Raw genomic sequence first — 18,237 nt, forward strand, 5'->3', positions numbered from 1 at the left:
GTCAGTCGTGTGAGAGGCGAGCGCTTGTGACCGAGCAGCGTCCGTGGGTGACGTTGGATCAGGTTGGGTTGGGTTGGCCGCGGGGATGGCATGGCGCGGGCGGGCAGCGGGCAGCGGGCGGCGGGAAGCGCGGGAGACGGACTGGACCTTGGTTTCGCACGTCGACCAAGTCGATCGTCCCGCCCCGTCCCCCGTCGTCTTGCGCAAGGCTGACCTACGAACCTCGCGCGTGAACCACAAGTCCATGCTGCGACACCATGGACCCAGTCTCGCTCTTCTCCTCTGCATACCCACACACCCTCCCTCCACATCCACTCCCTCCGCGTGGCCATGACCATGGCCAAAACTCCCGCTGCCGACCCGGACCTCGATCCTGTGCCATCGAGAGATAGTCGCGTCTCCCTGGAAAAGACGTCCGATGCAAGCACATCTGACCCCTCGACAAAGGGGCAACCTCGCCCAGCCCACCAGCGCTTCGTCGTCACCGACATGGTCGCCTTTCGGTAAGGACCCTGCAACCTCAGCCCAGAGCCGAACTCGTACCAACGCCGCCAGATACCTCGAAGAAGATCCGTCTACTGTTGTTCTCGACCGCCGGCGACAGCTCGAAGGCTATGAATGCTACATTGTCGAACAGTGGGCCTGCGACAGGTCACACCCGACCTTCGTCATCACCACCTACACGGGCGATCCGTCCCACAAAGTCATCGCCGCCGTCCTGAGCGTCCCGACAGACGAGTCCAAATGGTCCCTCCGACTCCGAATATACTTCAAAGCGTTCAACCAGTACCATGCTCGCCCAAAGGACACGCCGTTTGGAACCTTGATGATCACAAACCTGAGCGCGTTTCCCTCGTCCTTGACCGTCATACCAGTCCCAGATGGAGATGTCCGCAGGAATCGAGAATCTTTCTTTGTGAATGAAAATCTGAAGAGGCTGGGCTGCTCGGGTCGCGTTGGCATCACTCTGGCTCCCCCTAGTGGAGCCACAGAGACCAAGTTCTACCAGCTTTATAGAATCAGCGAGAAAATACCCCTGGCTGGCGCTGTGATTGAGCTGGTCAAGCTTTGCCAAGTAGCCCTGGTTCTCTTTGGCAAGCTTGAGCCCGAGTATGCAGACGGGCTTTTGTGCGACGTCACCGAAAAGGCCATCAATGACTGGTGGGTAGGAATAGGCAACGAATACTTCAGCATCGAGCCGCACGATGGAATACTCGGGCCGACGACTGTTGCTGCCTTGCTGGGAACGCTCATGGGCGCGCGCAATCGCCTCAATGCTTGGGGTGCGCCGGTTTCAAAAGATGTCTTTGACGTAGAAAATACGAAGCGCGGCATCGCCTACTTCCAAAAGGCACAAAGAATTCCCAAGACGCGAAGACTAGATCGCAAAACGCTCAGCCACCTCCATCGCGCGACAGCAAAAAGTGCAAGCGGCGAAGGCTGGACAGTCCCACGCGCAGTCAAGTCGACAGTTGCTGAACTCAGCGGGAAAGGAGGCGAGATGGTCATGGACATTGTGACTGGGCGAGACAAGGCTGGAATTGCTGAAATCGAGACCGTCGACATTGAAAGATTTTCCCAGCTTGTCTATGGCGAGCGTGCCAAGTGGCTGTGGCTCGGAAAACCTCGCAAGCACCATGGGAACATGTTTAGCAGGCTGCCAGATGAAGATCCAAAACAGTCCCTCGCAGCTGAAGATGACCAGGAGCAAAAGGAGCCAGATTCCGACGCTGGCGCATTAAAAAGACGCGAGACTGCAACTTTGGCCGACAAACATGGGGCGGATGATAAAGAGTCACGCATCAGAAGAGCAACAGGAAAATTGGGCGATGCTCGAAGCGGAATCGGTGGACGGATAAAGGATGTGGTGGGGCGGCGAGGTCACCAGCACAAGCATTCCAGGGTTGACAACGACAATTTCCCCTATCTTGCGCGAGAACACAGTGAGGATTTCCTGCGCCAGTCAAGTCAGGTAGACGGTCAGACTCCGTCCGAATCGACCCCTCGAGAATCTCTCGACCTGCCTAGCGCGTCAGAAGATGTCACTGCCGAAAAACCAAGAAAGCCCATGCCGCAGTTTGCGCGCGTCCTTTCTCAGACCCCTCTGGAGTCTCAGCCAAGTCTCTTTCACAGCAAAGAAGACCTACCGGCCGGCGACGAACAGCCAGAGCTAGATGCACCACTCGTCAACGAAAACTTGGTCCTCTCCCGTGCTGAGACGGTTGAAAACTCGATTGCTGGCTCGTTCTATCGCGGCATTGATTTGGACGACCTGTTTGAGGAAAATCGTCGATACGACCCTGGTCGACTGCTGCATCGAACCAACAGTCTTTCCAACTTTGTCACGCACCGCGAGTATGAACGCCATGGCGACCAGCGGTGGCCGCGTCATCTTTCCCTTAGTATTGCCGAAGAGAGCCTCTTCCGTTGGAGAAGTATTGTATACGATGACCAGGAAGACACACCCGCCATGCCTGATCCCAAAAAGCAACTTGTACATGAGCAGCTGTATTCCGAAGAGGCCCGTCACAATGGCGAGCAACTTGCGCAAATAGGCAACGTTGTGAAAACCTGGGTGGAAGAGCGCATCAACCATGTCCGAGAACTCAATGTCATGGCCGAGCGTGATCAACAGGAGCTCGAAGAAATATATTATCCGAGGCTAGAGGAGTACCAGAGGTTAAACAAGGATGCCAAAGCACTGATAACCCAAGAACGGGAAGGGCTACAAGAGCAGATAAAAGATATCGAGACATTGGGAGCCAAATTGGAGTATGAGATGAATGCATTGCGCGGCAAGGTGGAGGACGTTGGGGATGCAGTCACGGAATTCGAGAGGCAGGTCCTTGTTGTCGAGGACATGGTGCAAATGCTCGAGGACCAGTGCAAATCAAAAGAAGGGTGGTTGAAGTGGCTCTGCAGAACGCTCGTCAGGCAAAGCACACCGACCACGGAAAAGTGAGGTGGCTGGTCCCTCTGTCGACTTGCTGAGACACTGCAGGCGGTCACCGACTTGTCCTCCAGGGTCCAGCAGAGGGTAAAGTTTATTCGTGCCGACCTCGACCACAAAAGTCGGTCTGTCGGCGAGAATTACTGTTGCATTGGTGTGTACAATAGCCTCCAGATTTGATCAATTGGCCAAGATTCAACTGATGCTACATAGGTCAAAAGTTGTCGATCTTGAAACTGCCAGGCGCAGTTGCGTCCTTCCAATTTACCGTTTAGAACAACGGCCAGACTTTTCACATGGCAGGCCGCATGCGTGGGGCACGTACACAAGCCACCCTGTGGCTTCACGCGCTGGATCTGGACTGACGTCTGCCAATGATGAAATACTCAACTTTACAATTCAACACCTGAGTACCGCCAAGGAGATGCCCGGCCAACCAGCGGGGGCGGAGGGTGTGCCATCAAACAAGGGCGTGACGGACCAGCGCGTGAGAGTTTCGCCAATCCAGGCTAGCCTCGCCTATCCCTCACCCACGGCCTCGAGCTGCATGCGACAACCGGGAGTGCCGCGCCTCTAGTTCGGCTTGCCCTTGGATTTGGTTCGAACGGCATGTCCCCGTTGGCGGCTCAGCGGCAAGCGGCATTATCCCTACGGCCCTGCCGATTTCTGCACGTCCCAGCCCCTTGCGGCGGACGCTCCATCAGTTTTAGGATGCGATCGTAACGAACCGCGCCTCATGAACATGATCGAGATGAAATTCCCTGCCGAAAAGGCGGCTGGACCGTCCAGCAGCACGGCTGACTAGGCAGGGAAGCGAAAGAAATGGCTACCAAGCACGTCCTGGTAACATCAATCCGGTTGTTACGTAGAGCCAAGCCTTGAACAAGTCAAATATGATTGCCTTCCTGCCTCTCCTACCTTACCGTGCAATAGAAACATGTGTGCTCCATACCGGCAATCATGACGACGGACCAACCACCACAACTCCCAATCTACTACGGAGAACGAACAGCAGATGGTCGCATCATCAAGAGACCATCAGTAGATCCAGAGACGTCTGAGCCTCTAGGTTCACCACCAGCACGGACAAGTACAGAGCAACAGTTCCCTACAGCAGGACCAACAATCCGAGATACCCAAGTTCCCGACGTGGAAACTGCATCCGACGTCTTCAACCAAGGACCACGGCAACCCCCGACGGCAGTTCAACGGTGGGGTACACTCGGCGAAGGACGCGGCGTTGACAGCAGAGCCTGGCGCAACACAGCCGGCAGTAGGCGGCGGCTCAACGACGAGTACTACTTGGGGGAGTTTAGCGGCCGGCCATACGTTGAGTACGACGACGAGGTACCGCTGCGACGCGCAGGATCACGGTCGTACGCCACGCTCAAAGAGTCGCGAAGCGGTCCATTGACATACCGCGGTGGGAGCCTCGCGGACAGGACGCGCATGGGCGAAGGACCTCCACCTTCTCGGCCCATCACTGCGCGAATCTATTCTGAAGACGACGACCCTTACCGAGCAGATGGGGGTGGAGGAGGAGGACCGCCACACGACATGATGCGCCTGCCCATGATGTGGTGGATGAACTCGTCAGCCAAAAATCGTAAGTCTTCTCGTGGTTGAAACCCAGGCGAAGCATCTCACACGCATGCTGACCACCCTGCTGCAGATTTCGTGGCCTGCCTAGGCGAGTTCTTCGGTACCTTTATGTTTCTCTTCTTTGCCTTTGCCGGCGCTACGACTGCTAGCCTCGGTAATCCGAAAGACCCAGTGACGGGCGAGCCGCTTTCTTTCAATCCAGCGGTGTATATTTACATTGCTTTTGTGTTTGGCTTTTCGTTGCTAGTCAACGCATGGATCTTTTACCGTATTTCGGGCAGTCTGTTTAATCCAGCAGTAAGTCTCCCTCAACTCCTGAAAATTGTGGAAGCCGTAAGAGCATGCTTCTCACACTCGGTCCAAATAGGTCACTCTCGGCATGGTGCTCGTTCGCGCGTTGACGGTGACGCGCGGGATTCTCGTCGTCATTGCTCAGCTGCTCGGTGGCATCTTCGCCGCCTTCATGGTTTCCGTTCTGTACCCAGGAGACTTTAATGTGCGGACAACTCTCGCATCAAACACGTCGACGGCACGGGGCGTTTTCATTGAAGCAGTCGGAACGTCCCTCCTTGTCTTCACCGTTTTCATGCTTGCCAAGGAGAAGCACAAGGCTACCTACGTCGCGCCCGTCGGCATCGGGCTGGCTCTTTTCACCATCCACCTGGCAACCGTGTACTACACGGGCAGCAGCGTGAACCCAGCACGCAGCTTCGGGCCCTGCGTCGTCAACGGGCAGTTCGACTCGGAGCATTGGATCTACTGGGTCGGGCCCGCCCTCGGCGCCCTGTTCGCATACCTTTTCTTCACCTTCCTCAAGGTGCTCGAGTACGAGACGGCGAACCCAGGCCAGGACGCCGCGTTCCCCGAGGAAGCCAAGGAGACGGCCGACATGCTCAAGGAGAAGCGCAGCATGGGCAGCATGCGCGTGCGCCAGCGCTTCGACTCGCTCAAGGGGGGCGGAAGCGGCCGCGACGCCGGCACCACCGCCGGTACCGCCCCGACCGTCACCAGCGAGCAGCAGTTCACGACCAAATACCCCGAATGACTCGCGGCGCGCGTGCTGGGGCGACGCGGAGGCGGCAACGAGGGTGACAGGGGCGCGGAAAACATGGACTTTGACAGCGAACTGGCGGTGCACGGCAGCGCCGAGGCCGTCGAGCTGCGACAGCAGCAGCGCCGCGGCCGCGACGGCGCGACGAACCCGTCGCCGGAGAAGGAGGTTGTGGAGGAGGGCTACGAGACGGCTGAGGAGGGCGGCGAGGGTGGCGGGCCTACGAGAAGGCGGGGAGCTTCAGCACGCGCCGGACTGCAGCAGCAGCAGCAGCAGCGGAATTCGAAGCGCGAGAGTCGGGGAAGTGCAAAGGTGCAGACGGTGGAGGTGGTCGAAGTAGATGCAAAAGGCGTGGAGCAGCAGCAGCAGCAGCAGCAGCAGCAGGACGTCAATCAGGGGCTGGGTCAGGGGCTGGGTCAGGGGCCGAGTCGCGGGTCGGTGGGCAAGGCGTTTTAGACGACTTTCTCTGTCTGCGCTGTTGTGATATCACCGTTCTCAATGGTTTTGTGTCGATTCATTGTGTATGCTTGTGGCTTATATCCTTCTCAAAGCATAGTTTTGCAGCAGTGATCTCAGCGCTCTTGCAATTTGTTTGTCTTTGGTTTCAATATTCTCCATTCCATTGCCATGGGTGCTCTGGACTAGCTCCGTCAAAAGATGAGGTACACAGATAAACAGTATTGCGTTTGTTTTCTTCTACCATGTACAGTACAACTCGCGAAAAAAGTCGGGTCTATCTCCCGACTTCGACCTGGTCCACGGGCCAGCAAGACAAACAAGCATTGATTGTAAAAAAATAAGCTTGCTTCAATGTACATGTACCCAACGACAAAAACCAACCACCTTGACCGCAAATCTGCGACCACCAGTGTTGGTTGTCACAATTCCCACAGCCTATAGAAGACGCCCAGCTTATCTTCCAACCGCTCCCATTCGGCTGTCCGGACGTGATTGCGCGAGATAGCTCCCGTCTGCCTCTCACCGTCCACTGCGCCTTGCCATGCAGGTAATCTAGAACAACAGCCCGTCCGCTGCGAGAGCGGAATGCATGTATGTACTGCTACATTGGCCCCCAACCAAGCCTTCGTATAGAAACGAAATGACTGCGGCACGCGTGCCGCGCCGCGCGCGAGCGTAGCGAGTTGCGAGAAGGAAGTGGCTGAACTTGTAGGAAACGATCACCAGAGGATCCCGCTCGTCGACATGCATCGAGGTGTTTCCAGAAACGACGAGGCGCTGCAAGAGGCTAAAGCGATTTCTTCGAGCACTTTGGCGCAACTGTTATTGTAACTGGAAAGATGTTCGACATGGGGCCGTCACCACCACCCAGTCTCTATGGCGAGTCGGGTACAAAGCAGGGTAACCTTAAATTTCTGACAGGCATCCTGCGCCGGACGGGTCCATGGCGGCGGCGACGGGCGCAAGGCTGGCTGGGGGAGATCAGCAGCAGCCAAGAAAGGCAAACGGTCGGGGCTCGGAGGCTGAAAAGTCGGGGACAAAGAAAGGGCAAGGTTGGCTGGACGGTGCGCCGGCGCAGCGGGCTCCGCCTCTTTGGCTGCCTCCGTTGCAGGTGGTCAGCGGCAGAGAGGCAGATTCCAGGAGGAATGTTCCCGCCCTTCTGGAAAGTGGGTCGAATGGCTAGAAAAGTGCCTGGGTGGGCTGCATGTTGCGAGCTGTTACCCAGAATTTAGCCAATGCCTTCTTCTGAAGCTCCCTCGCTCCGTGCCAGATGCGGCAGCGGCTTCGACGTCGACCCAGGTAGCAAACGCACAGGCGTTGGTACTGGGCTTGTCTTGCAACACAGACGTCATGCTTCGCGCGCTCCTCCGGTGATCGTAGATGCGGTTGAGGCAGAGACGGAGCCAAGGCCGTGCCAGTGCATCTATGAGCGCCTGGATTCCTTGCATTTGAGCTCTTTTCCAGCAGTGGCAGCGGCATGAACGCTGACGGGCAGAGCAGATTGGGGGGATTCGGGTCTATGGGTATGCTTCGTGGACGCGGTTTCAGAGGTAATGGTGCTGCGACGTGGCAGGGGTGATGGATGCTTCTTGGGCCCGCCCCTCCGGCTGTAAACGGTCGCTGGTGGCCGTAGGATGACGATGCTGTCAAAGATTCCATCGACATGTGAATGTGGGATTGGTGGTGATTGTATGCGCTGGTTCTTGTTAGGGATGATCACTTGGCGAACTGAGTGGAGAGAGGAGAGCCATGTCGCGTTGATGGTGTTGACAACAAGAGTTTTCGTCAGCCTAGAAACTGTATGCGCGTGTTGCTTGTTCAAACGCAGAAGTTTTTGTCTGCCTACGATCAGCAGACCAAAGCGATCGCCAACAACCAACGTGAGCTGGCAGGCCAACAGCCACGCTGCCATGGGGAATTTGGGCCATTCGCATGTGGCGATGTGGTCGGCGCTAGTTGGGCCATCAAGGGTCTGGTCTGGCGCCGCAAGAGGCACAGCTTGATGGCGCAGTGGATGTGGAAGAGAGAGAGAGCGGATTGAGGTTCAGTAGTCGAGCAAAGACCCGGCGTCATGGCCGGCGAGGCTGAGAGTCAAGTGCAAGGGCCCGGCAGGGCTGAATGCTGTGAAGAAGATCGAAGTCTGGCGGTGAGGTTAAAGTTGAGGTGCCCACAGTATGGCCCCCACAGCGCCCACAACCCCAGACCCACTCCAAAAAGCGCCGACAGGATGCACCGGCAGACTCACAGCACGGGGAGTCACACAAGCCTTCCAATCCATGACGCCCGTGGGCTCAGTTGGCTTATCTCATTTTTTTTTTTATTTTTTTTTGCAACTGCGCCTCAAGCCGATCCAATCCCATCCTCTGCTCTTTCTTTGTCGCATCACAGAAGGAACGCTGGTGCCACCATAAATACTTGGTCCCTCTCGTTCCCCGCCATAGGAAGCCTTTGACATCATCCATCACCAACTCCAGCTTTTCCGGTTGCAGCGCGTCATAGACTGTTGCCAGCTGCATCTTAAAACCAGTCCTGTCTCACACCTCCGTAAACGGTTACAACCACTGCCTCTCCCGCGCAGCCACCTCTCCTCGCACAACTCACCCGCACTGCAATATCCACTGCCATCGGCGCATAATCCGCACTCAACAACTCGCCTGCAGACATCCCCGCCGCCACTCAAACATGAGGTTTCTGCACCATCTTTTCGTCTTGGCCGTTGCCAGCGCCACAACTGCTTCTGCCGCCTCGATACCGCAGTCTCCACACGCCCTCGCTTTGCGCAACGAAGAATCCGCCCTGACCAACGTCCTGGGTCCGCGCGCAGCAGACATCATACATGAAAATGCGCTTGAGAAGCGCAAGGGAGGTGGAGGCCGTGGTGGAGGCGGAAGTGGTAGTAGCGGTGGAGGTACGTCTTGAATGGGTTGCGCGCGAATCCGCAACCCTCTTCCCTCCCGACCCTCATCCCAAAGACCGGCATCCTACCTGTCGCAAACCTCACATGTTGACATTTTGCAGGTCGCTCCTCAGGCGGCTCGTCCTCTTCATCCGGCAGAACTTCAGGCAGCTCCAATGCCGGCGGTAGTACCCGGGGCGGGTCAGGAAGGGCACCAGCATATGGAGGAGGCACCTACTACGCCGGCGGAGCCGCAGTGCCTTTTGCCGCCGGCCAACGTAGCAAGCTGGGCCTGGTACCTTTCCTGCTGCCCCTGACGGCCCTCGCCTTCATCCCGCTGCTGGCGTGGGGATGGGCGTCCGGAGTAGGCGGATACCAGTACGCGTACAGGAACCCTTATGTATTTCAAAACCGCACCGCGAACGCCAACAACGCGACAAACACGTCGCTCCCCGTCGTCTGCTACTGCCAGCAGTACACGACGTGCGGCTGCGACGACAACAACTCGACGGCCTACTTCGACAGCATTGTCGGCAATGGCAGCTACGACGCTCTCAACAAGAGCGTTGTCAACGTTGCCCGCGTCAACGGCACCGACACCCTCATCCTCAACGGCGTCTTGCCCAACGGCACCACGGCCGCTGGCAGCGACTCGGCCGCCGGCCGCGCAATTGGAGGCGCAGTCGTCAGCGGCTGGCTTGGCTGGGCCTTGTACGGTGCGCTGGTCGCTGGCGCCGTTGCCGTGGGGTTGTAGGAGATCTTTCCTTTTTCCTTTTGGTTCTTCTCGTTATTCTTGGACTTCGAATACCACCTTTCTTTTGGGGCTGGGTTGGCACTAGCGTTTGGCATGCATACACGCATGGACGGGTTGGATGGGCAGACAGAGAGGCAGGGTTTGGTTTGACATTAGCAGGTGGCGTTGTTGGCATTTTGGGATTCTCCTTTCGTTCTTGGAGGCAGCAGCTTGGAGGGTTTGTGCATTTTGCATCTCACATCCGCTTGGAAACGATAGGCTGCAACGATGGATAGTTGTGTGGCCGCGGCCGTAGTTGTCCTGTTCAATCAATCGACTATGCTAAAACTACTGTACCCAGAACGCGCACCTGGCAGGCTCTTGAGCAGCAGCAGACAACCTTTCATCTTTCGAGCTGAATAAAGCCTAGACTCAGGAGCACACAGGCTTTCGAGACTGAGGAGACTGCGGAGATGCGGAAATTCAAGCGCCGTGATTGTCCTGGCCATTCATATTCCTGGTATCATGCGAAGCCTGCCCCCTTGCCTACCCACCACCAGATCATGAACCCAACATCAAAAATCCCAAGCAACGCCAACAAAATGCAAAGCCCCGCGGCTCCTCAATCCGCCCGTCGCTTTTTATTCGCGCTAGAATCCCTCGTCTTGCTCGTCCCATTGGCAGCCGTCTTCTTCTCGTCTCCGCTTCCCCCCTGCTCGGCGCCATTCATCCACTCCTTGCCCGCGCCGGGGCTGCGGCGGCGGTACTGGCCAGCGCCGACCTGCACCTCGTCGTCCTCCGAGTCGCTCTGCCCGATGTCAAGCACGATGGGCATCTGGAACTCGGCGGGCTCGAACTCGGCCCGCCCGGGCTCGATGGTGAGCACGTCGACGTCTTCGTCTTCGAGGTCCAGCCGCCTCTTGTGCAGCTCTTCCAGCGGCTGGATGTCGAATTCGTCTTCGCGCTCGACGTACTCGACGTTTTCTTCGACCTCTGCAAAGTCCGGGGCAAGGGCTGACCAGCGCTGGGGTATTTGTATGGACCACAGGTAGATGCGGCCAGACTCGAGGCCGCCGGCGGCGAGGAACGGGCGGTGTGGGTGCCATTCGACGACTGCAATCTCTTCTCTTGCCTCCAGAATCTTGGTCAAACTGCCCTGGCCACGCTCCCAAATGTAAATGTCGTGGTTCATGTACGTCGACGCCGTCACGTATTCGCCCGTGGCACTGAAGCACACATGGTTCCAGGACAGCCTGTTTACGACATCCTGGAACTTGTGTTCGATATTCAGGGCCATGCTGTCAAAGTCCAGCTTCGGGTCCGTCAGGTCGGGAAGGTGGAGCGTCCGGATGATGCGGTCGGCGCAGTTGATGACCATGTCTCGCCCAGACGCCGTGAGCCGGATAAAGATGACAAGGCTGTTGGAGAGGCGTGTAGAGTACCGTACATCGCAGGTCTTGGTGTCTATTATGTTTAGCCATCCCTTGTTGGTCCCTGATAAAATATAGCTCCCGCTGCGCGTAAAGACGGTTACAGTGGTCGTCTGTTTTGCATCTTGCGCGGTTTGCTTCTCGGTCGCATTCTCTCGCTCCACTTGTGATCGTCGTGGCGCAGAGGGGAGAATGTGTTTTCTTGGAATCGTGTCGTCCGTCATGTCGACGAGCACCGGTTGATCTTCGAAGATGGCGGCGACGAACATTAGGCTGAGGAGTTAGCGATGGCATCAAATGATCAGGCAGCATTCCTCACTGATTTCGAGGGTGAAGCTCCGCAATGAATACCGGCGCGCCAAATCTCACGGTCCGTATGCGCCTGCCATCTTTCAGGTCCCACAGCACGCATCTCCAATCCTGAGATGCGCTGAGCAGGTATTGATCATTGGCGGACCAGCTGAGAGACTGGACCTGGCGTGTATGGCCTGCAAGCTTTCGGGCGACACCGTTGGTCTCGAGATCGAAGATGACGACAATTCCGTCTCCCTGGCGAGATGTGAGTGGTGGGTTTGGCGGCGGTGTCCCAAAGCGCATACCCTTCCTGAGGCAAGATAGTCGCCGCGATGATTGAAGCGCATGCATGTCGAGTGACCGCTGTCTGAATCAGAGGGCCAAAGGTCAGCAAGGCAACACATGCAACGAGGACTTGGCTGTGTGCGTACGGAGCCTTCCTGCTGGCGTCTCAGGCGTGTCCTGCGCCAGGACGGCGGGATCAATTAGAGGGAGGTTCATGTCGAGGGCGAGCGCTCGGTTAGTGTGGTGCGCGAGGCCAAAAGTCGCATGTTTGGGCCCGAGTCGCAAAGATCTCGACAAGGAGTAGTGGATGGGACGCGATAGACAATGAATGAGCACGGCAACGTCCCGCGACACGCAGGCAGCAGGCGGCGGCGCCCGGCGGACGCAGCCCGGCCGGCGGCACGCGTTGTTGGTCCGTGCGCACGTTCGCCCTTTGAACCTCAACTCTCTCCGTAGAGACGTTCGCCTCTGCATCCTACCTCCATCCACCCACCCACCACCTCTCCATCGCGAGCGTCTTGTCGGCAGTCCCGGTCCACCCTCCTGTCGACATCGCCACGCCCGACACGCTCCACCTGCTCTCAAATCGCGTCGGCAGCCCCGCCCACCGCTGCAGGCTCGCACATCTCGCATCTTCGCCGCCGTGCGGCCAGCGCGCCCAGCGCCTCGAACCCCATCTGCGCCCGCCCGGCGCCATCTTCCGCACACGATACCACTCCGATTCTCTCGTTTCGATAGACCAGGCGACGATACACACGAAGAAGGATTGACCATCCCGTCGGAGACGCAGTGACGTTGGCGTCATACCACTGTCCGGACAGACACGCCGTCGCAAAAGTTTCACCCATCCAACTTTGCATTCAACACCACCGCCATCATGTCGAACCTCCACTTTGCGGCGTCGAGCGCGCCGCTCAAGAGCATCCAGGAAATCCAATTCGGACTCATGGCGCCAGATGAGATTCAAAACATGAGCGTAGCTCACATCATCTACCCTGAGACCATGGTACTTTCTCAGCGTGTCCTCAACCTGTGCGGTCTGGATGTTGCTGACGCACGCCTGTAGGATGAGCAAAAGCAACGGCCTCGCGAGGGTGGTTTGAACGACCCCAAGCTCGGCTCCATCGACCGCGGCATGCACTGTGCCTCTTGCGGCGAGAACATGCAAGAGTGCCCTGGTCATTTTGGCCACATCGAGCTGGTCACCCCAGTGTTCCACGTCGGTATGTTGTCTCTTCTGCTGTCAAGTCCGCATCAAAAATGCTGACAAGACCAGGCTTCATCAACAAGATCAAAAAGCTGCTGGAGTGCGTTTGTCACAACTGTGGCAAAATTCTTGCAGATGAGGTTAGTCACCCGCATGGGGTGGCTGTTCTGTGAGCATGGCAGTGCTGACAAACGCTCAGAGCGACCAACATTTCAAGGATGCATTGCGCTTGCGTGATCCCAAGAAGCGCTTCGAGGCCATCTGGAAAGTTTGCAAGCCGAAGCTAGCATGTGCAGTAGACTCTCCGAGCGAAGACGGAGACCCGAAGAAGGCGCCCAAAGTCCAGCATGGCGGCTGCGGAAACCGTCAACCCGAGATTCGCAAGGACGGATTGAAGCTCATGGGCACATGGAAGCCCCAGAAGAACGAAGAGGAAGAAGAGGGCCGCCAGCCGGAGAAGAGGCCCATCAAGCCGCAGGATGCGATGAATATCTTCAAGCTCATCAGCGACGAAGCGCTATCTGTCCTGGGATTGAACGTCGAATTTGCCCGCCCAGAATGGATGATCCTCAGTGTCCTTCCGGTCCCCCCTCCGCCAGTCCGGCCTAGCATTTCGGTAGACGGAACGGGCCAAGGCATGCGTGGCGAGGATGACTTGACCTACAAGCTTGCGGACATCGTTCGTTCCAACGGCCAGATCAAGTCCTCTATAGAGAACGGCGCCGCGCAACACGTGCTGAACGATTACGAGGACCTTTTGCAATGGCACGTTGCAACCTACCTGGACAATGACATTGCAGGCCAACCGAAAGCCCAGCAAAAATCCGGCAGGCCTCTTAAGACCCTGCGTGGCCGTCTGAAAGGAAAAGATGGCCGTCTGCGTGGTAACCTGATGGGCAAGCGTGTCGACTTTTCGGCACGTACCGTCATTACGGGTGACCCCAACCTTTCTTTGGACGAGGTCGGTGTTCCGCGCAGTATTGCGCGCACTCTTTCCTATCCGGAGACGGTGACGCCGTACAACATTGCCAAGCTTCACCAGCTCGTGAAGAACGGACCGGACGAGCACCCCGGTGCTAAGTACATCATCCGTGACGACGGATCTCGCATCGACTTGCGCCACCACAAGCGCGCCGGTGAGATCCAGCTGGCGTACGGTTGGAAGGTAGAGCGCCACATCGTGGATGGTGATTTCATCATCTTCAACCGTCAGCCCTCGCTGCACAAGGAGTCCATGATGGGTCACCGCGTTCGCGTGATGCCTTATTCCACCTTCCGCCTCAACCTGTCGGTCACCTCCCCCTACAATGCCGATTTTGACGGCGACGAAATGAACTTGCACGTTCCTCAATCAGAAGAAACTCGTGCTGAGATCATGAACCTTTGCATGGTCCCGCTCAACATTGTCTCCCCTCAGCGAAACGGCCCTCTTATGGGAATTGTTCAAGACACACTCTGCGGTATCTACAAGATATGCAACCGAGACATATTCCTTACCAAGGACCAGGTCATGAACATTCTCATGTGGGTGCCGGACTGGGATGGTGTCATTCCACAGCCGGCCATTGTCAAGCCCCGTCCCCGCTGGACCGGCAAGCAAATCATCAGCTTGGCGCTTCCAGAAATCAACTTGGTCAAGCCGGCTAAGAGCCACGCACCCATTGACGACAACGGCGTCGTTGTCATTGGTGGCGAGCTGATGTACGGACTTTTCAACAAAAAGATCGTTGGCGCAAGTAGTGGTGGCATCATCCACACCATCTACAACGAAAAGGGGTGGGAGACGGCCGTCAACTTCTTCAATGCTGCCCAAAGAATCGTCAACTACTGGTTGCTGCAGACCGGCTTCAGTATCGGCATCGGTGATACGATCCCTGATGCCGTCACCACCGACCACATCCAAGATGCGATTAACAAGCAAAAGGAAGAGGTCGAGGCAGTCACTGCATTGGCAACTCAAGACAAGCTGGACCCTCTGCCCGGTATGACCAAGCGTGAGACTTTCGAAAGCAAGGTCTCGGTGTTTTTGAACAAGGCTCGTGATGACGCTGGTGCCGTCACCGCGCAGAGTGTCAACACTTGCAACAACGCGATTGCAATGGCCAACTCTGGTTCCAAGGGTTCGACAATCAACATTTCTCAAATGACGGCTTTGGTCGGTCAGCAGTCGGTCGAGGGCAAGCGCATTCCGTTCGGCTTCAAGTACCGCACTCTCCCGCACTTTACCAAGGACGATTACTCCCCCGCTGCCCGTGGCTTCGTTCAAAACTCGTACCTGCGCGGTCTGACTCCTACGGAGTTCTTCTTCCACGCCATGGCTGGTCGTGAGGGTCTGATTGATACCGCTGTCAAGACGGCCGAGACTGGCTACATTCAGCGCCGTCTGGTCAAGGCTCTTGAAGACGTCATGACCAAGTACGACGGCACGGTGCGCAACTCTCTCGGCGACATTGTACAGTTTGTCTACGGAGAGGATGGTCTGGACGGAATTGCCATTGAGAAGCAAGCTTGCGACTTTGTTGCCTGTTCTGATGGCCAGTTTGAGCGCCGATTCTTCATCAACGTCATGGACCCATCCACGTCGCTGTCAAGCGATGTCTTGGAGCAGGCTGACGCCATTGCTGGTGACGTCGAAGTTCAACGTATGCTTGACGAGGAATACGCTCAGCTCGAGGCCGACCGAAAGTTTGTGCGCACCGTTACCAACGAAGCAGACGATCAGCGCCAGCTGCCGCTGAACATTTCTCGCATCATCGAGACGGCAAAGAGCAAGTTCAGGATCAAGGACGGCTCGCGCAGCGACTTGCACCCCTCGGAAGTCATTCCCAAGGTTCGCGAGGTCCTCGACCGTTTGATCATCGTTCGCGGCGAGGATGACCTTTCTCAGGAAGCCCAGGACAACGCCACCCTTCTCTTCAAGGCTCAACTTCGCTCCAAGCTGGCTTTCAAGCGGGTCGTGCGCGAGTATTCTCTGAACAAGCTGGCCTTTGAGAACGTCCTCGGTGACCTCGAGAATCGCTTCAACAGAGCCATTGTGAGCCCTGGCGAAATGGTTGGTGTCTTGGCTGCGCAGTCTATTGGTGAACCCGCCACCCAAATGACGCTCAACACGTTCCATTTTGCTGGTGTCTCTTCCAAGAACGTTACTCTCGGTGTTCCTCGTCTGAAGGAAATTCTCAACGTGGCCAAGAACATCAAGACGCCATCGATGAAAGTCTTCACCCAGTCTCCCCTCGACCTGGACGACGATTCCAAGCAGAAGGAGGCGAAGTTGCTCCGAAGCCGTATCGAGCACACGACGCTTCGATCGGTCACAGAGTGTGTCGAGATTTACTACGACCCCGACATTCAGTCGACTGTCATCGAGGCTGATCAGGACATGGTCGAGTCTTACTTCATCATTCCCGATGACTCGGCCGACGACATTGACAGCCAGTCCAAGTGGCTTATGCGTGTCGTCCTCAACCGTGGTCGGCTGCTGGACAAGGGCCTGACTGTCCCCGAGGTCGCGAGCAGGATCAAGGAGGAGTACCACCGGAACTTGGCTGTCATCTTCTCCGACAACAACGCTGAAGAGCTTGTTATCCGTGTCCGTCTTATCAAGCACGACAACAAGGATGACGAATCTGAGGAACAGGACGAAGCCCTGCTTAAAATGCTTGAGACGAGACTTCTCGACGACCTCTCCCTCCGTGGTGTCCCTGGAATCGAGCGTGCCTTCATCAACCACGGCCAAAGACAGACGGTCAAGGAGGATGGTGCTCTTGCGTGGGAGAAGAACAACGATTGTATGGAGTGGTTCCTTGAAACCACCGGCACTGCGCTGTCTCGTGTGCTCCCCGTCGACGGCGTCGATTCTTCTCGGACGTATTCCAACAACTTTTTCGAGATTATCCAGGTCTTTGGCATCGAAGCCACCAGAGCTGCTCTGCTCAAGGAGCTGACCCAGGTCTTGGCGTTTGACGGTTCGTATGTCAATCATCGTCACTTGGCACTCCTTGTGGATGTCATGACCTCTAGGGGCATGATCATGGCCGTCACTCGCCACGGTATCAACCGAGCTGATACTGGTGCTCTCATGCGTTGTTCGTTCGAGGAGACTGTCGAAATTCTTCTCGAGGCTGCGGCTTGTGGTGAGCTCGACGACTGCCGCGGTGTCTCTGAAAACATCATGCTTGGCCAGCTTGCTCCTGCAGGCACTGGAGAGATGGACGTCTTTGTGGACAGGAACATGCTCAACACCTGCACGTCGGACAACTCTCGATTTGGCCTCATGCCTGGCATGGCCGCTGCTGCTAGCTATGTCGATGCAGGTGCTGCCACACCGTACGACTTGGGCTCGCCATCGCACGAGGCCAACTATGCTGGCCCAGACTACGGCGCCTCCTTCTCGCCCATGGTTCAGGCAGGCCAAGACGACAGCGGTGGCTTTACGCAGTATGGGCCGTCTTTCGAGGGAGGCTTCAGTCCGTATGCCGGTGGCCGCAGTCCGGGCTACGTGCCTACCAGTCCCTTCAGTGGCACCAGCCCAACATCGCCTGGCTATTCCCCAACGTCGCCTGGCTACTCGCCTACTTCGCCTGGCATGGCTCTTACAAGCCCTCGCTTCGGTCCAACCTCTCCTGGTTTCTCCCCGACGAGTCCGGCGTATTCTCCCACATCGCCTGGCTACTCGCCGACGTCGCCCGCGTATGGCGCGTCTCCTACTTCGCCGAGCTACTCTCCCACTTCGCCTTCGTACTCGCCGACCTCCCCCACCTCCCCTACTTCACCGGCGTACTCTCCTACGTCGCCGAGCTACAGCCCAACTTCGCCGGCGCATGCAACCTCGCCCAAGTACAGCCCGACGTCGCCGGCTTACTCGCCAACTTCGCCCATGTACTCACCCACGAGCCCGCAATTCGGTAGTGGCAGTGACAGGCGCTCGCCAACGTCGCCCATGTCGTACAGCCCAACGAGCCCGGTCTACAGCCCTACCAGTCCGGCTCAGGACCAGTACTCGCCGACGAGCCCAAGGTTCTCGCCGACCAGTCCGGCGAATGCTCCTTACAGCGCCACATCCCCCAAGTACAGCCCAACGAGCCCCAAGTATAGCCCTACGTAAGTGCATTCCAAGGAACCAACACAATGCCACATTGCTCACAAGCTGCTAGGTCTCCTCGACAGGACTAAGCTTCATGGCTCTCAGCGAGTGTGCCCTTGATTGGATCGACCTCGCGTTTCCTTCCTCTTTGGCATGTTTTACTACGCGAACAATTGCATGAAAAGTGGCTTCCTCGAATTGGAAGCTTTTGATAGTCGTCAGGTTCCTGGTTCTTCAGAGACCGTCC

General features: G+C 57.0%; 6 protein-coding genes across 6 annotated transcripts; 4 read left to right on the top strand and 2 right to left on the bottom strand.

The window, feature by feature from the left end:
- Positions 1 to 336: 336 nt before the first annotated feature.
- On the top strand, positions 337 to 2,962 carry J3D65DRAFT_549183 (uncharacterized protein; the record flags this gene model as incomplete). Its single annotated transcript, XM_066796943.1, has 2 exons — positions 337 to 503; positions 556 to 2,962. The coding sequence occupies 2 exons, from the start codon at positions 337 to 339 to the stop codon at positions 2,960 to 2,962; spliced, it is 2,574 nt and encodes an 857-aa protein (XP_066657837.1).
- Positions 2,963 to 3,910: 948 nt separating this feature from the next.
- On the top strand, positions 3,911 to 5,597 carry J3D65DRAFT_665648 (aquaporin-like protein; the record flags this gene model as incomplete). The annotated part of the gene is made up of 3 exons (XM_066802857.1): positions 3,911 to 4,556; positions 4,623 to 4,849; positions 4,920 to 5,597. The coding sequence occupies 3 exons, from the start codon at positions 3,911 to 3,913 to the stop codon at positions 5,595 to 5,597; spliced, it is 1,551 nt and encodes a 516-aa protein (XP_066657838.1).
- A 1,888-nt stretch (positions 5,598 to 7,485) lies between these two features.
- Positions 7,486 to 7,974, bottom strand: J3D65DRAFT_601006 (uncharacterized protein; the record flags this gene model as incomplete). Its single annotated transcript, XM_066798004.1, has 1 exon — positions 7,486 to 7,974. The coding sequence occupies one exon, from the start codon at positions 7,972 to 7,974 to the stop codon at positions 7,486 to 7,488; it is 489 nt and encodes a 162-aa protein (XP_066657839.1).
- Positions 7,975 to 8,261: 287 nt separating this feature from the next.
- On the top strand, positions 8,262 to 10,192 carry J3D65DRAFT_616889 (uncharacterized protein). The gene is made up of 2 exons (XM_066799491.1): positions 8,262 to 8,970; positions 9,081 to 10,192. Exons 1-2 carry the CDS (start codon positions 8,745 to 8,747, stop codon positions 9,710 to 9,712), a joined length of 858 nt encoding a protein of 285 aa, XP_066657840.1. The 5' UTR covers positions 8,262 to 8,744; the 3' UTR covers positions 9,713 to 10,192.
- On the bottom strand, positions 9,972 to 12,012 carry J3D65DRAFT_616891 (WD40-repeat-containing domain protein). Its single transcript, XM_066799492.1, has 4 exons — positions 11,847 to 12,012; positions 11,721 to 11,782; positions 11,441 to 11,670; positions 9,972 to 11,394 (listed from the first exon to the last, which is right to left on the bottom strand). Exons 1-4 carry the CDS (start codon positions 11,914 to 11,916, stop codon positions 10,314 to 10,316), a joined length of 1,443 nt encoding a protein of 480 aa, XP_066657841.1. The 5' UTR covers positions 11,917 to 12,012; the 3' UTR covers positions 9,972 to 10,313.
- A 770-nt stretch (positions 12,013 to 12,782) lies between these two features.
- Positions 12,783 to 18,221, top strand: J3D65DRAFT_260422 (DNA-directed RNA polymerase II subunit RPB1). Its single transcript, XM_066794867.1, has 3 exons — positions 12,783 to 12,923; positions 12,977 to 18,007; positions 18,061 to 18,221. Exons 2-3 carry the CDS (start codon positions 13,083 to 13,085, stop codon positions 18,077 to 18,079), a joined length of 4,944 nt encoding a protein of 1,647 aa, XP_066657842.1. The 5' UTR covers positions 12,783 to 12,923; positions 12,977 to 13,082; the 3' UTR covers positions 18,080 to 18,221.
- Positions 18,222 to 18,237: the final 16 nt, after the last annotated feature.

Source organism: Phyllosticta citribraziliensis (assembly GCF_038025025.1).
Source record: "Phyllosticta citribraziliensis strain CPC 17464 chromosome Unknown J3D65scaffold_3, whole genome shotgun sequence".
NCBI classification, from domain to species: Eukaryota; Fungi; Ascomycota; class Dothideomycetes; order Botryosphaeriales; family Phyllostictaceae; genus Phyllosticta; species Phyllosticta citribraziliensis.

Bases quoted from the DNA above. Each gene is read 5' to 3' on its own strand.
- J3D65DRAFT_260422 (XM_066794867.1), top strand. From the start codon at position 13,083: ATGGCAGTGCTGACAAACGCTCAGAGCGACCAACATTTCAAGGATGCA.
- J3D65DRAFT_616891 (XM_066799492.1), bottom strand. From the start codon at position 11,916: ATGAACCTCCCTCTAATTGATCCCGCCGTCCTGGCGCAGGACACGCCT. The intron at 11,671-11,720 runs GTATGCGCTTTG...ACATCTCGCCAG, and splicing joins ACTATCTTGCCTCAGGAAGG to GGAGACGGAATTGTCGTCAT. The intron at 11,395-11,440 runs GTGAGGAATGCT...CTAACTCCTCAG, and splicing joins GAGCTTCACCCTCGAAATCA to CCTAATGTTCGTCGCCGCCA.
- J3D65DRAFT_616889 (XM_066799491.1), top strand. From the start codon at position 8,745: ATGAGGTTTCTGCACCATCTTTTCGTCTTGGCCGTTGCCAGCGCCACA. The intron at 8,971-9,080 runs GTACGTCTTGAA...GACATTTTGCAG, and splicing joins AAGTGGTAGTAGCGGTGGAG to GTCGCTCCTCAGGCGGCTCG.